This window comes from Gekko japonicus, unplaced genomic scaffold (assembly GCF_001447785.1).
Source record: "Gekko japonicus isolate JY-2015 unplaced genomic scaffold, Gekko_japonicus_V1.1 scaffold373, whole genome shotgun sequence".
Classification (NCBI taxonomy): domain Eukaryota; kingdom Metazoa; phylum Chordata; class Lepidosauria; order Squamata; family Gekkonidae; genus Gekko; species Gekko japonicus.
Genome location: NW_015167542.1, coordinates 589,765 through 607,205, shown reverse-complemented (window position 1 = coordinate 607,205; position 17,441 = coordinate 589,765). Strand labels below are relative to the sequence as shown.

Here is a 17,441-nt window from a genome sequence, read left to right as displayed (position 1 = left end):
GCGTTTTAAACAGACTTTAAGCAAGGTCTTATGACCAACAACGAACAGTGAGTTGAGTAAAAGCGAAATGCCAGTAATTTAAGAAGAAAGCCCTCCCCTGGGAATGGCGAAAAAAGCGAGCGGTGGAGGGACGCCTCCCAAACACATGAACTAAAAAGTGAGCTAACCGGGGGGGGGGGGGGGGGGGAGCGGAAGTTAAAGCGTTGAAATCTGTTTTAAGAAACTTACCGGAGCGCGGATAAGCGTATGGGCGAATTTCAGAGACTTTAACAAGTTCATACAAAAGTAAACAAGCCATAAAAATGGCGTGGAAAAAACGGAGAGAGAAAAACAAGCCAAAGTGAAACCACCGGGGAGCATGAGCCCACGACCGGAAGAGACCACTGAGTTCTCTAAGCTTCTGGTGGACTCTTTACGCCCTCCACTGGATCAGATGACTAACATCAATCAACAGCTGACAACTTTAAATCAGAACTTTGGCTCAGCAGCTCCAACTGTCTGAAACTACAAAAAAGACGGCGCAACCAGCTGAGAAAGTAAAGGAAATGGATGCCAACTCTAAAAAAGTTAAGAAAAAGGTACTGGGTGGCTAGTGTGGTGTAGTGGTTGGTTAAGAGTGGCAGCTACAAATGGAGAAAGCTAACCTGGTCCTCCAGTTCCAAGGGGTCCCTGAATCTAAAGATGAGAATCTAAAACAACTTTTGAGCGATGCATTAGCTCCAGTTACAGATTTAAAAGCGGAATATCTTAGAAGCGAAATGGACAGGGCCTACTCCGTTTACATTAAAAAAAAAAATCTGCCTGGAGAGATAGTGGTGAGATTCTCAAAGAGACACGTAAGGGATTTAATCCTGAAAGCGACTTCAGGAACACCACTCAAAATCGGAGGCAATACTATTAGGATTCTAAAAGATATTCCATTTGAAATAAGGAAGAAAAGAAAGAAGTACTTGATCCTCTTTCTACAAACAAACAGCATTCCATACAGATGGTTAACCCCGGAAGGCGTCATTTTCAACCTACAGGATAAAAAAGAAAAGATTGACTCTGTGTCCAAAGCGCGTAAGTTTATGAGACTGCAACTGGGTGAACCAGAAGAGGACGCCAAGGAAGAAGATGACAGCAAACCTAGTGACGAAATAGACTAAGTGTCTTCTGACGAGGACTCTGCTTCAGAAAAGGGGGGGGGGCGGTGGCCCCTAAACGAGAATACCAATTGAGGATTAGAAAAGATAAAGCAAAGTGAAGGCTAAAGAACTCTGAATAGTGCCTTAAAGCATATACTATAACTGATGTTCTTGGGGTTGTCTTTAAACAGTTAAAAATGCTTTAAAAGATAAATAATTTAGCTTAATCGACTATGTTCAATGTAATACTAGCATATAAGATTAACACTTATATAAGATGATGTAATGATCTCCTATACTTGGGGTTTTAGTTAGTAGTGGTTTTCTTTCCTTTCTCCATAGATGGAGACAACCCTTCTCCTTTTTTCGTTGTAGTGTATAGAAAATGCAATAAAAAAATCCCCTTCGAGGGGCAAAAAAAGAAAAGAAAAAAAGAAACAAAATTATGTAAAGATATACAGTAACCTGCTTTAAACCTGGAGGATGGGATGAAATTAAGACTAAATTAAGCAGGCAATATCATGAGATGGTAGAGCTAAGTAAAGCTATGTAGTTGCAGTAGTCACAGAAGCATGTTGAAAGCATTTATTCCATGTAACTTTAATACGCACGAATGGTTTCCCATAAAGAGATCTCTAATCAAATAATTCTGAAACTAAACAGAGCTAATTTCAATGTACCACTTGTTCACCGACACAAATTCTTACTTTCCAATCCAGGGTTTCTTTGCACATGGTCCTTCTGTAGTGTTTGACACTCGCTTCCTGTTGTCTGGCTCAAGCACTACTCTGGATACATTAGTATTGTTACTAAAAATGCCAACTGGAGGCTCAGTCTGGATGATAATATTAGCAGCTGGAGGAGAAAGGATAGGAGTATTATCTGCAGTGGACTGGAATAATATTTATAAAGTGGCACATTGAATAGCAGCAGTTTTCACTCTCTCTCTCTCTCTCACACACACACACACACTTTTTTAGCATATATACAAAAGAAGTTCCTGCTACAAAAAGAGCCTTGCAAATAGCACATTAGTAGGGGATATTGCTGTGGCCCAGAGATCATGTGCAATTATGTGGCCCCATACACAACACTTGTTCCTTTGAGATCAGAAATCTGTCATGGCTTGAATAATCTTAACCCTTTGCTTCAAAAGTTGAAACAGTGTGAACTCTCTACCATGGAGGGTGTGCTCCTCATCTCTGGAAGACAGACAGTTCAGCACATCTCCTATGATCTAAGCTGCAATACATTGAGTGGCCCAATGGCGGAAAATTACCAAAAGGGACCTCTAAGAGCCATGGCCTCCAATTTTATTCCGTGCTCAGACAAATATCAAGACCAAGGAAAGGGAGAAGAGAATGCAAATAAAGTTAAAAATATAATTTCTGATCTAGTACAACACCAGCAGCATTTCGAGACATATACCCTTCCTTCTAGCCATTATTTTAGCCTGGGAGGGAGGGTGGCTGCAACCCTAGATCAATTAAACTATCTTGTTTTGCACGATTAGAAAAGTCAAATTAACTGCCATTTCAGGCCTGGAGCATTCTATTCTTAGAAATCCAAAGTTCTGGTCATTAGAAACACCAATGTAATGTAGAGTTGTAATGGCAGTTCAACAAATTGCATCTTGTTTGCAAAATGAGGGCCAAATACTCACTAGAAGATGACTGAGAATGCCAATATAATAAACTGGAAAAAAAATTGGTCCAGCAAGTTTTCAGTTTCCACACTTCCCAGGCAATGCTCCCTCTAAGCTGTGGAGTCTTGTGAGCAGAAATACTTTGTGAGCTACTGGCATTAAAGTTGTGAGCAAATGATTTGTCTACTGCCTAAATTAGTTTGCTCTGGAGCCATCCTTCCTGAGCTAAGACAAAAATGTGTGAGCCAGAGGCTAAAAAACTGTGAGCTAGCTCACACTAACTCAGCTTAGAGGGAACACTGTTCCCAGGCAAGCTTGAACTATGGGACATAGATATGACCTCACATACTTATATTAATAGAAATGCAATGAATTGTTATATAAACTATCACAGCATTCTTCTGTGAAAAGGTCTTAGAATACATTAGTCTCATACTGGACAATTTGGGCTATGAGGAAAATTAGTAGTTAATGAGCAGCACTGGCTGCAGTTATTTCTGGGGACTAAAAGTATGATTCCCTTGTTCACCTTTGTCAGGTTAGAGATTAGTAGGAAAGAAACGCAAAGTACATAGAAAGCAAGACAAAGGCTTTCATTACAACTTTTCCCATCTTCCAAGAATTATCAAGACTGTAATGCTGCCTCCTAAAGCATATGCCTGGAGACTGGAACAAGGAGACAAGATCTTACCTCTTGGATTTGTATCCATCTCACCAGAAGTCAGGCCAATAAGATTTGGACGCTGCATTGGTGTTCTAGAGAAGAACTGTCGATACTGAGATCTACCAGCACTAGTAATACTAGGAGCCTCTGGATTATAGCCGTCTGGTTCATATATATCTATTGTAAAACAGAAAAGAAAAAAAATATGGGATGGGTTTCCAATTAGTTAAAAAACCTTTATGTGAGCAATTCTACATTCTTGGGCTACGGTTTCTGACAAAGCATATTATTAGAATACATATTATTTCAAAGTTTCAAGTCCTACTTCAGTAATTTCTGCAGTTCTATGGGGCTCATGGGACTACCTAAATCACGGATCCAAAGAAAACTACTACTGGATGTAATTATCAGTTTCCAAAAACTCTGAATGGTTTCTGAGGTGAGATTGGGAGAAAAAAGAAATTCAAATGAATAAATGTTATACTAGGTTCTTCACTTAAGTGTAGGAAATTATGACTACGACTCTCCCTTAATATTTCATGTATTACCAAAGAAAATCTGATTGTGCCAAAGTGCCAACATTAATGACCTGAAAGAATCTTCAAGATCTTTTTAAAAAGTATTAAAAAGTGTTACTCAAGCAATAATAGAGAGGCAGAGAAAGAGTGACACCAATGCCTAAAGGGAGAAACTGTCAAACCTTGGGACTTGGTGACAAAAAAAGAGCTAAATTCATATGCAAATGTAAGTTAAATACAGTTAAACAGATTTCTGTCAACGCTGCATAGATGCAAATAATTATTCCAGATGCAAATAATTATTCCAGCTATAAACTCAACAATGTTTGTCCCAAAACATATAAATCATTTGTAAAGGAATGCAGTTTGATTGTCCACTAAAGACAACACAATAAGGCCAGAACACCAAATTATTATATAAATCTGCATTAAAAATACAATCAATGAATTATCAGCACACAGGTACATCCACTAAAGGCTTTTCATCTTTGACACAGTTTAGATGCTTATTTAAGGCCCAGACTCTGTTCCTGTGGTGATGGAATGAATACTACAGTACCATACTCATAACCTGGTGTGATACAGAGCCCCGCACTGAGGGCCAGATAATTCTATTCACATACCCCTTTTGAACAGGTTTAAATTGAGTGATTTGGTCCACTGCATATGCCTCTATCAATGTCATGAGCATGATGCTGATGACATACCTACACCCTCCTTCACAACATGAGTATAATCTATAGCCTACGAAAGTGTCTGATCTAATTTCCTCATATATAGGGTGGTCACACTTGGTTGTAATTTTCTCTTGCCACAAGATTACTCTTAAAATAAATTTCTGAAAAATGTAAATTCCAAGAAAGCTAAAATTTTGAGCTATATCGAGAATACAACTGGGAATTGGGAACTGTGTGGATTTGCATAATTTATTCTGAGTGTATTTAAATTGATCTTTTCTTTTGGTGCAGCATATGTGTTTTCTTGCTTCACTCTAAAACTGTGCAATACTAATCTTGTAAAAATTATCAGTGGTCTTTGACATAAGAAACACAATTGTATCTAAATATATGATTTACATATTCTATTACATTCAGTTGTTATAGTACAGCATTGCTGTAATTTTGGGCACTGATTCTGGTTCTCTTCCCATTATCTACTGGGAAAATTGTATTTGATAATTTACTTCACACTCAGGGCCATTTCAGACATGGTGAGTATCCTAAAAAAATTGTATATGCAGAAAAAATGTATGGCAAGCAATCTTTATAACATAAAACACATGACATATTCACTTTAGAGTATGTACACAGCAGAAGCTCCTAAGTGGATTAACTGTATGCATACATAAATAAGGGCATGTGCCTTTGGTACATATGGTACATGTAATAATATACATACAGTTTCCTTTTATCCACACAGAAATTTATCATGTGTATGATGACCCTTATGAAAGATGCAAAACAATAATGTGCAATATCAACAGTCACACTACTACCCTAACCACAAGTAGAGAATTACATGTGCTTACGTTCTGATACTGTATACAATAGGTTTTGGGGTAGAGGAGGAGGTAGTCTTGCTCCCACAGGTGCAAGGCTAGGCACAGTAGTTGTACCTGGCTGGTCACGGTTGTTTATCATACTTGATTGTGACAACGGTGGCCCTGTAATGAAATGATAAAATGATAAAAAACTAAATCAGATCTATTTATTAACTTTCATGCCAGTTTTTGATCACACAGCAGTACATACAGGAACCTTAAAACAATTTCATAAAATAATTACAAATGCAAATCTTGATACCTTTCTGTTGTTTTAAAAAAGCAACAGAGAGCACTATACCTAAAAAACCCCGTACTTCCAAAAAAGTACAATGGAATAAGACTGCTTTCATTGCTGTTCCTTGAACAAACTCAATGAGATAAACTGACATTCTTCGAAAGTTTATTTCAGAGTTCCGGGGCTACAACAGAAATGGCCCTGTTTCTTCTGGAGACTAATTCAGCACGAACAAGAGTTGGAACATGAAGCAGTGTTTCATTGGCTCATTTTTAATTTCAGGACATTTTACGGGCAAAGTGTTCCCCTTCAGACAACAAGGGCCAAGACTGTTCAGGGTTTTTCAACTGGATGATTTGTGTATCTAACCACTTTTGAATAGTTACAGTAAACAAGATTTGGATCAGCATTTTTCAGAGTTTACAAAAAGAAAGTTTAAGTATAGCAGTCTGATTAAATCTCAGCAAGTTACCAAAATGGATAAAATCCTGGATGAGTAGTAGCTATTACTGTTTAAAATGTGACCTTGTAAGCTGTTGCTCTTCTATCACTCAAGTATCTTGTCTTCAAGATCCAAGATTAAGAAATCTCACATTCAAATAAACATGGGATCTATTTGGTCAGAAACCTCCTTGAATGTAAAGTGAGGAAGAACATCAAACTTGGGAGACATTCTCAATCTCATCACACACTGTGAGAGCGAAATAAGGATGTCCAAAGATGACCAACTATTCCAACTAAGAATCTGTAAGAAAGATCAAACTCCAAAATCCTTGTTGCCTAAAAAAACTCTGAACACCCCCCAACACAAAATTCTCACTCAACATTATAATCTGGAAATACTGATATTCTATCACAACTGTTTTTGAAATGGCAAGACTTCAAAAAAAAAAAAAGACTTAAAAATCAAATAGTCCACAGTAGCACCCTGCCTCTTTTACCAAGCATTCTTCCCCATTCCAATCAGTGTCACTACTTAATGCAAAAAAAGAAATACTCAAGTTTTAGAAAAGCAACTAAAACTGAAAAGTTGGCCAATTTTTGGAAATTTTAAAGCAATGCATTTAGCGTCAATCAAAATGTTTAAAAAATTGTGTAGCACAGAATTACCACTTGATGTATATAAGTGGCCAATTCAGTACCACAGTTCATCCTGTGCTGTTCTCTTTCCAACCAGAATCACTATCCAAGTCCAATTCAAATGGCTTAGCTTTTATTTCCCCTCTTTTGCAGTTCTAAGTGTTGTAATAATTTATATTGCAATTTTAACTCCCAGTAAATTGGAGAAGTTATTTTTCTCTTACAACACTCTTAATGGAAGCTAGCAACAGGAAAAGAAAATATAGTCAGTAGCTAATATTAACCAGACAAGGCCATTCTGGGCTCCCTGAATCATTTCTAAATGTTCCACTACAGAAATGTAACAGACAGTCCTCTATTGCTAGCTTTCCTTTTCAAACTAGTCCAGTCATACAACAGAGGGATAAAACTGTAGATAAAAGAATAGGATCTAAAGTTAAGACAATGCATTATCCCTACAGGCTAACCGATACATCTTCTGTTCTCCAAGTACATGGCTTATTCAAAGCCTATCTATGTCTCCCCATTCCTTTCCTCTACTGCTGTGCACTTCTTGTATCATTGATTTTTGCTTCCAAACCCCTTTTTGGAAAGCCGTGTTCAGAATTATAGGCATGGCAATCACAGCTACTCTTCTTTCCTGCCTCCATATCCCCTTTAGTCCCAAGAGGATGCGCAGTTGCCAAAGAAATAGCCAAGTTAACCAAGGCTTTTTCTGTGACAGCACAGACAAAACGCTAACATGTTATGTTCAGTACCAAGATCAGAAATAGTCAAAGCAAGAAAACTCCACATTCTAAGAGAATCATGCCCACGTTCAGCACAATGTAATCTCCATGCTCAGTGATAGTTTACCACTGAACCCCATGCTGTGCATATGGGGAATGCAACTAGTGACTTCATACTCTGGGGCTTTCTGGAAACAGCTAGCTGACTTCTGTTGAAAACTGGCACTGGTCTAGATAGACCAGAAGTGTGATCCAACAGGGCTCTTCCTTTGTTTTTCATTATTCATTATAATACAGTATATTTTTTGTAGGTATAGCACTTTGTTTATATGGACCTCCAATGTAGCAGAGTTTGAATTTTGGTGAGTCCCCTCAAAACCCCCAAACCAGCAAACAATTCTGAGGCATAATTCAGCTGTTTCTAACTAATCATTATCAGGATGAGTAAAATTTCTGCTGTAGCTCAAATCTAAAAACTGTTTTAACTAAAATGCAGTATTAGTAGACTCTATTTAAAAAGCAATGCTACCTGCTCTATTTTTTGCATCTGAAGAGCTGGGTTGTGGCACATACACAAAAATTATAATACAATAGATTTGTCAGTCTTTAAGGGGGCGGGGCACAAGATTCTTCACTGTTTTGCTAGCCTCTAGATTCTGTTTTATTTTGCTCTTCTGTATAACCCCTTCCTACCATCTCTGTTTTTTAGAGAAGAAAAAAGTGTGTTTTATTAGTCAAAGGCAAACGTAAAGGAAGAAATAGAAAGATCAAAATCCACAAGAGGCTACTAGTTTAATTAATACAGAACCAAGATCTACCTGTCATGTCACAAAGAAGAAAACAAAATTGCACTTACCTGTAACTGTTGTTCAACAAGTATCTTCTGTGCAGGCCTGCTATCAGATAGGTTGTTACAGCTACAAGCCTCCAGGGGGCACTGCATGCCAGAGTCAGTTGGTTGTTCCCAGCCAGGGACCATGTGCTCCTGGCACAGCAGCGCCCCCTTACCCTCAGTCATCTCCAGAGCATGCAGCGGGGCAGGAGGGAGGGTATGTGTGCCTGCACAGAAAATACTCGATGAACGTTACAGGTAAGTGCAACTTTTTTTTTCATCATCAGTCTTCTGTGCAGCCCCACACGGGGATTCTAGCAAGATACTCACCAGGCAGTAGGCATGCTCTCATCACTTGAACAGCAAATGAAGAACTGCCTTCCCCTTGAGCCTCACGTCTCGCCTGCAGTTCCAAAGTGTAGTGATGTACAAACACGTCTGCCAATGACCAGGTGGCAGCTCTGCAGATCTCCATCAAAGGCAAGCCATCGAGGAAAGATGAAGAAAAAGCCATTGCCCTAGTGGAATGGGCATGAATGTTCAACGGGCATGGCAATCTGGCCCTATCATAACACTCCCTAATGGTTCTGACAATTCATGGGGACAGGTCTGAGATGACGCTCTCCTACCTCTCTTAGGGCCACTAAAACAGGGCTCTATCCCTGCAAAACTCCAGGGTTCTCTTGAGGTAAAATAATAATGCTGTCTTAAGATCTAAAGAATGCAACAAGTTCTCATTCTCAGAGCTTGGTGCAGGAAAAAATACAGGCAAAACAATATCTCGGGATAAATGGAACCTAGAAACTGCCTTAGGAAGAAATCTAAGAGTAGGGCGAAGGATTACCCTTTCAGGAAAGAACTTCAAGAATAAGGAATCTGCCTGAAGAGCTGCTAGCTCACTCATTCTCCTGGCTGAAGTAACGACTACTGAGAAACGCACCTTCACCGAAAGTTCTGCCAAAGAACAGGTAGCAATGGGTTCAAAAGGCTTGAGCATTAACTGTGCTAACACAACACAGAGACCATTGGGCCACCAAAGGATTCCAGGGTGGACAGAGATTACCTAACCCTTTAATAAACAGACAAATGATGGAAGAAAACTGATTCTCCCTCAGTTCCCCTGTGATAGCAAGAGATAGCAGCCAGATGAACCTTCAAAGAAGAAAACGCCAGGCCCTTAAGCTTTCAGGTGTAATAAATAATCAAATATGACCTGCAAAGGGGCACCACCACCCCCAGTGACACATCCTTCTCACTACACCAGAGGAAAAATTGCCTCCAGGTGTACATGCAATCACATGCGACCTTGATCCGTGCCCCTCTTGGCTCATTAAAATGGGTCGCAAGGGGTTTCGAGGTGCCCTGTGGGAGATTAACAGGTCTCTCCTGGAGGGGCGGTTCCCCTGGGCACTCAAGGAAGCGATGGTCCGCCCTCTCTTGAAAAAACCATGTTTGGACCCGGCTGAATTGGCCAATTATCGGCCGGTGTCCAATTTGCCCTATTTGGGCAAACTTATAGAGAGAGCAGTGGCGACACAGATGCAGGGCTTTCTGGATGACGCTTCTGTCCTCGATCCCTTCCAGTCTGGCTTTCGCCCTGGTCATGGAGTGGAGACTGTACTGGTCGCTCTGACGACCTCCGTAGGCATCTGGATCGAGGCGGTGTGGCGGCACTGTTGTTGTTAGATCTGTCGGCCGCATTCGATACGGTCGACCACCAGTTGCTGACCCACTGCCTCGCCGACGTAGGGATTCAGTGGCTTGCCCTCCAATGGCTAGCCTCTTTTCTCCAGGGTCGGGGACAAAGGGTGGCGATAGGGGATCAGCGGTCCCGGAGGTGGCCCCTCGAATGTGGGGTACCTCAGGGGGCAGTGCTGTCCCCAATGTTGTTTAACATCTACATGCGCCCCCTTGCCCAGATTGCCCGGAGTTGCGGGCTTGGGTGTCATCAGTATGCAGATGACACCCAGCTATATCTGATGCTGGGCGGCCGGTCGGACTCCACTCCAGATGACCTTCATCGGGCATTGCAGTCCGTGGCTGGTTGGCTCAGACTGAGTTGGCTGAAATTAAACCCAGCAAAGACGGAGTTCCTGGATCTGAGCCGGATTGGTCCGGGGTTAGGGCTCCCTCTCCTGACCTTCGACAGGGCGCCATTGGTGCCGGCGTCTGAGGTTAGGAGTTTGGGTGTGCTCCTGCACTCTTCGTTAACAATGGAGGCCCAGGTAGCAGCCACTGCCAAGTCGGCCTTTTACCATCTTCGGCTGGCGCGGCAGTTGGTCCCCTTCCTCGACCGTGATGACCTGGCCACAGTGATCCACGCGACGGTCACCTCGAGGCTAGACTACTGTAACGCTCTCTACATGGGGCTGCCTCTGTCGCAAGTTCGGAAGCTGCAACTAGTGCAGAATGCTGCAGCCAAGCTATTGATGGGTCTTCCTAGACGAGATCACATCCAGCCTGTGCTGAAAGCGCTGCACTGGTTGCCAATAGTGTTCCGGATTTGCTTCAAAGTGCTGGGTCTTACCTTTAAAGCCCTATATGGCCAGGAACCAGCCTACCTAAGGGACCGCCTTTCCCCACATGTTCCCCCAAGGGCACTACGGTCGGGGGATCAAAACCTCCTGGATGTTCCAGGCCCCAAGTCCATCAAATTGGTGATGACCAGGGCTAGGGCGTTTTCGGTGGTGGCTCCTATCTGGTGGAATGAGCTCCCAGGGGAGATCCAGGCCCTGCGGGACCTTGTATAGTTCCGCAGGACCTGTAAGACAGAGCTCTTCCGCCAGGCTTTCGAATAGGAGTCGCCACCACCACTGTTCCATCAACGCCCTATACTCTCCGCACACTGCCACCGCTGGTGCGGGTTCCATCGGAGGGAGCGGGACATGCTTAGGGGACAACACGGCAGGGGGGGAAATGCACTGCTGTTGCTGTATAGCTACACGACTGAAAGCACCATCTTGATTGTAAAATTTGGAATTGAGTAGGGGAGCACCGAACTGTTTTATGAATTTAATTATTTAACTGTTTCTGTATTTCTGTGTATTTTATACTGGTTTATTGTTATTATTGGGCATATGCCCCTGTTAGCCACCCTGAGCCTCCGGGGAGGGCGGGACATAAGTTTAAATAAATAAATACATACATACATACAGGATCTCCTGGTGTTAGGCTTGCGTGACCGCAGAAAAACGTCTTTAACCTCCTTAGAAAATATTAGGTCTCTCTCCGAAACCTCCACGCCTTCGGGCTGAGGTGGTTCAGATCGTGATGAAGCACCTGATTGATGCTGATTAAATCTGTTTGATTTGGTAGGGGAAGGAAGTGGCCCTGGGTGATCTCCATAAGGATCGGAAACCATATTTGACAAGGCCAAAGGGTGCTACCAGGATAATGTTTGAACTCTCCCTCCTGGCTTTCTCTATTACCCTGATAAGGAGTGGGAACAGAGCTCACTGCCAACACAAGTGAAACACATCCCCATGGGAACCAACTCCTACTCCAGAACAGAAACTCACAGCCTTATTTTCTCACGTTGCAAAAAGATTGACAACTGGAACCTCCCATAGGGTAGAAAGCAGTTCCAGGTAAGTGGCCTTTATGGACCACTCACGGGAGTGTGTGCCAGCCCTGCTCAATCTGTTGGCTTCTGTGTTTAAATTCCCAGGGATGTGGATAGCTTGGATGGAAGCATTCAGCTACATTACCATGTCCTGTGCAAGGGTAGTTTCCTGAAACAGACTTCTGGACCCTGTACCTCCTTGCTTGTTTAAATAAAACATTGTAACTGTATTGTCCATCTGGACAAGAATGGACCGATTCTGAAGGATACCTTAGAAACAAATCAGGGAATAACTAACTGCTCACAATTCTAAAATGTTAATATGCAGCAGCTTCTCATCTTCTAACCAAGTGTACCTGGGATAAATTATCCACAGAAGACCACCACAATAAAGTAGTATGACAGGTCTGGGAATAGAGAGTCTGTGCCATAAGGCATGAACCCCAGCTCTATAACAAGATAGAAACCAGAGTTGAAGGGGTCGCATATGTAACCTAGCCATCGGAAGGGCTGTGGTGGTAGAAGCCACAGATCCCAAAAAGTGCAGAATGTTCTGAACCAATTGGAATTGGTGAGATCTGAACTGTCACACCAAGGCAAAGACTATCTGTACCCTTTTGGGAGGTAGAAAACCCTTCCCCACTGGGGAATCCAGCACAGCTCTGATAAACTGTACCCTCTGAGATGGACCTAATTGTGATTTATCCTAATTTACCAGGAGTCCTAGTCCTTGACAGGTCTCCATGACAAGAGTGCAATGACTCAACAAACTATCTTTGGAATCTGCCACCAGTAGCTAATCATCTAAGTAAGGAAATATATTGCAACCCTGCATATGGAGGTAAGCAATAACTGGGGCTAAACAGATAATACCTTGGGTGTAGTGACTAGACAAAAGGGCAGGACAGTGTACTGAAAATCTCGTTCCCCACATGAGAAATGTAAGAACTCGTGATACTGAGGGTGGAGTGAAACATTAAAACAGGTATACTTCAAATCAATAATGATGAACCAACAATTAAATTTTAATAATTGTAAAATCGAAGGCATGGACACCATACAGAACTTTGAAACACGAAGAAAAACGTTGAATTTTTTGAGATCTAAAATGGGCCTAACTCCCCCATCTTTCTTATCTACTAGGAACATACAAGAGAAGAAACCCTCTGGTGCCTGAGACACCATAACCTCCTCTATGGCACCTTTGTCAATTAAGGAGGCCAAAACCTGGACAAGATCCAAAGCTGTTTGGATGGACCCCCTTACAGGTAAAGAGCAAAGAGGAATAGACTTAAACTCTAATCTGTAACCAAATTTAACTAGGGACAAAACTCACTCATTGAAGGTAATAGCCTTCTAGGCTGTACCAAACTGAGCCAGCCTGTCCCCAAACTTAACAAGGGTTGGCAACGATCCTAGTCAGAAGGATGATTTCTGGAATGAAGTTGCCTCTCTGGGAGAGGGCAGTTGCTAATTCAGTCTAGGCCAATTAGAACCCTTATGCCTATGGTAATCCTGTTGTGGGGTAAATGTAGGATACTGAGACCCCAAGGGGCTGGAAAAGCAGTAGTCCCTTTGATACGGATGACAGGGCTGTCTCACAAAGGACCTCTACTTAAATTGGGACGTGAGACCCCTAGGGACTTAGCTGTCTGCTTGTTCTTCCTTATCAGGAAAAGCACCTCATTCATCTTGGAAGAGAAGAGAGTGGAACCTTCAAAAAGCAAGTCCTCAACTTTAAGCCTAGTCTTCACAGGCAAGGTTGTTGATCTTAACCTTGCATGGTGCCCGAGTACAATGGAGCTCATCATGGCCTGCACAGCCAAATCTGCAGAATGCCGTCCCACATTCATTTGCTGCTTTGAAAGTCTAATGGCCTCCATATGCAGAACTTTACCAAGGGAATCCTTATATTCCGGCTGGAGCTCCAGGAACAAAAGAGTCCTGTTCCATAAGAAAAGCTGATAACTATGAAACCATTATGGCTGGTTAACAATTTTGAAACCTAGAGCTGCTGAAGAACGTAATTTTCAACCCAGTACATCCAGTTGGATCTGTGGGATCCAATCTGTGGGAGTGGAGTGGTAGCCCTAATAGCCCTTCAGCTGTATCTCCTCCATAACCAAGGAGGATGAGTTGTCAAATAGTTAAATGGCTCCTTCTTGATCTTACAAAAATGTTCTCCCCTTCTGGAGGTAGGCTGGACAGATGCAGGTTGTTGCCACAGTCCTCAAGCCCCTCCAACACCGGGAAAACAATAATCTTGGGAGGCTCTGAATAGAGGTGATTCAGAATCCTATCTTTGGGTTTGTGCTCCAAAGTATCTTGAGAGACTGGGCCATATGAATAATCTGTTCTCCAAACATTTGACGATCCTTCATGGGAGATGCTGGATAAGGATATGGCTTGCCTAACCTCTTGTCTGGGTTTGGACCCAAAGTTGTGCCAAATCCATCAGATTCAATCGCTTTTTCTTCTCCTATCACTGTGGGGACAGGAGAATGCAACCTGCACAAGATGGTCACTGAGAGCCAATACAATGATACCTGATGAAGGTAATTATACAAACTTGCATCCCTGAGGCTTGTGAATTTGTCACACCATTACTCCAAATATTTCGGAGACATCATGTAGGGATGTGAAGGCAGTTGGGCATAGGCAGTTGGGGCTGAACCTGACCATGTAATAAGCCAGTATTCCCGTCCCCATCGGAGATAGAAACAGGGGAGCACTTCTTGAAAAGGGTCTTTTGAGCCATGGAAAGGACTCAGAAACCAATGTAGCTGCAACAAGTCTGACGAAATTCTCTCCACTGTAGCTGCAGACTCCAAAAACATGACCTTTGCCTTCAGCAGCAAAAGAGGAACTGAGGGTAGAGGGGTGCTGCTGCTGCACAGGAGCACATGGTCCCTGGGTGGGAACAAGATTCTGACTCTAGCACGCAGCACCCCCTGGGGGCTTTTAGCTGTGAAGAACTATCTGATGCCAGGCCTGCTCATGCACAGTCCCCATGTGGGAATGCTCAGAAGGTTGATGATAAACAGAGGATAGAATGCTTTGATACTTTACCCCAATCATTGTCTGCACCTCTAGAGCCAGTACTACAACTGCAACAGCAGCAGTCGGCATGCCTCCACCCGTAACTATCCCTGCAAACATTCTCTTTTGCAGTTCTCATGCCTGTCTTAACCTTCCCCAAGTGCCATCCTCAGCACAGAGCTTGGATTACAATGCTGCCAGAGTCCCACACTTTGCAGCTCTCTGCTCCTAATGACCATGTCATGGAGAGAACCTGTTTTTCTTTAAACCTTTAATCTTCCTTCCATTTCCATCTATGATCTATGTATCAGGGATCTCTTTGTGCCCACTTTCCTTGTTTCCCCCCCCTACTGCTTCAGACATCCTTCTCATTCAAATGTCCCTTTACCCTAAAATATACTGTATTTTTCGCTCCATAAGACGCACCTAGTTTTTAGAGGAGGAAAACAGGAAAAAGTGCCTCATCTGCTGCTGTTCAGTGGGGAGAGAAGCCTATGCAAACCAGAATGATTCAAGAGGGCTCTTCTACACAGGCAATAGGGTTACACTGTACAAAAGACTTCACAAATTATTAGGGTACACCCAACACCTCCTGTCCACACATGCTTAAGGTAGGATAGCAGCTCAATATTTCATTAGCAGTGGTACTTAAGAATATCTGTTCCAGTGCAACAGAACAAAGTTTGAGTTTAGTGGCACCTTTAAGACCAACAAAGTTTATTCACATGAAAGCTAAGACCCAGAATTAAACTCTGTTGGTCTTAAAGGTGCCACTAAACTCAAACTTTGTTCTGTTGCACTCTTTGTGTTTATTGACTGTTAGCCTTTATTTAAGCTGGTTATAGCTTAAAAAAGAGAGGGGGGAGAGGAAGGAAGGAAGGAAGGAAGGAAGGAAGGAAGGAAGGAAGGAAGGAAGGAAGGAAGGAAGGAAGATGTAAGGAAAGGGATAGAAATAAAGGGAAAGAAGGCAGGAAAGGGAAAGAAAGAAATTGGAGAAAGGAAAAGAAAGGGAGCAAAGAAAGGGGAAGAAAAAATGGGAAGAAAGGGACAGAAAATGAAAGCCTCTGTGTATGTTTGCTTTTTCCCCAAGTTCTGAATTACCCCACCAGCTGATAAAAAGGAGCTTGAAGACTTACATTTGAAAGAACACGTTCTCGGGTCCATTAAGCATATAAAAACGAAAGTAAACCAAGAGCTCCAAGAGGACCAAACTAAATCACACAGAAATTAAGGGTAGAGCAGATTGTTCCATTGGGAGGGGGGGAGAAGGCTGAACGGACTTAATGGACCTGAGAAGTGTCCTTTCAAATGTAAGTCTTCAAGCCTTCCCATGGGCTCCCGTGGGCTTGGGGGGGGGGGGGAGAAGGCAGTATTCGCTTCGTATTTTGCGGGGGAAAGTACGTCTTATAGAGCGAAAAATACGGTAACCAGTTCTACTCTTAGGGCAGTTTATTCTTCTTACTGGGGGTGGAAAACCTTTTCAAAATTAAGTGCTGGATAAGGATCCTACATTTTACAAATTTATTCAAAACCTTCTAAAGTGAAGACAGTAGCCACGATCCAAAAATGGATTATGCAATTTGATCTCAGCCACTGTACTCATTTACTACTTTATTATCATACTATTAACAGAAAGCTTTGGCTGTGCAATGGTAGAACAAATACAGGTGACAATCCTATAGTTAATGTGTACAGGATTGCAGCCTTATCAGTGTATATACATCTTGGAATTCCTACAACAATTTTCAACAACCTTTCCAATTACCATTTTAATAGCGCCCTACATTTCAACAGCAGATAATATACAGGCACAGTAACTCTTGGAGACAACATTAATTAGTTATTTGGGGGGAAAAACCTTACTTGGCATAGGAATTCTGACAGGAGGTGGTGGCCGAGGATGCACTTGTGGCCCTGGCATTCTCATGTTGTGAACAGGGCCTTGTCCGGGAGGCATTAGCATTCCAGGGGGAGGAAGTCCCGGAGGTGGTGGAGGAAAAGGAATCATGCTTGGCAAAGACACTTCATCTACGACCAGTGGATCATTGCCATGATCAAATTGGCAGAGGTCCCCAAGTACACAAAACCCACGCTCTGTAAAATCAAGAACAACCATCACCTGTAGTAATAACAGTAATAAGCCATCTTGTTGTGATTGGCTGGAGTTATTGTCAAAAGACTTTATAAATCAGAAGGTTTCTTCTTCTTCTGTGACATGAATTAACAAATAATTCTAGTTAGAAGGTTAATTCAAAAAGGCACTATCTGTACTGACCTTTCTGCAGAATGGTACAAATTAGTGTACAAAATTTTGTTAATTAGCATTAAGTGTAATATTCTGCATGGTACTGATACGGTTTATACGTTTTTAGAGAGAACGTATTAGCATTAAGTTACTTTATGCCATACACCTGTCTTTTTAAAAAAGGGAGTCAAGCTCTGTGAAAGTGTGCAACAGCTTACATTAA

General features: G+C 42.2%; 1 protein-coding gene across 1 annotated transcript in view; it reads right to left on the bottom strand.

The window, feature by feature from the left end:
* RBM27 (RNA binding motif protein 27) overlaps positions 1 to 17,441 on the bottom strand; it is a 63,643-nt gene that overhangs the window by 27,172 nt on the left and 19,030 nt on the right. Inside the window, exons 7-10 of the mRNA XM_015413612.1 lie at positions 16,837 to 17,067; positions 5,483 to 5,617; positions 3,464 to 3,613; positions 1,835 to 1,982 (exon numbers count right to left, since the gene is read on the bottom strand). Coding sequence (XP_015269098.1) covers positions 1,835 to 1,982; positions 3,464 to 3,613; positions 5,483 to 5,617; positions 16,837 to 17,067 — 664 coding nt within the window. The remainder of the gene's footprint in view (positions 1 to 1,834; positions 1,983 to 3,463; positions 3,614 to 5,482; positions 5,618 to 16,836; positions 17,068 to 17,441) is intronic.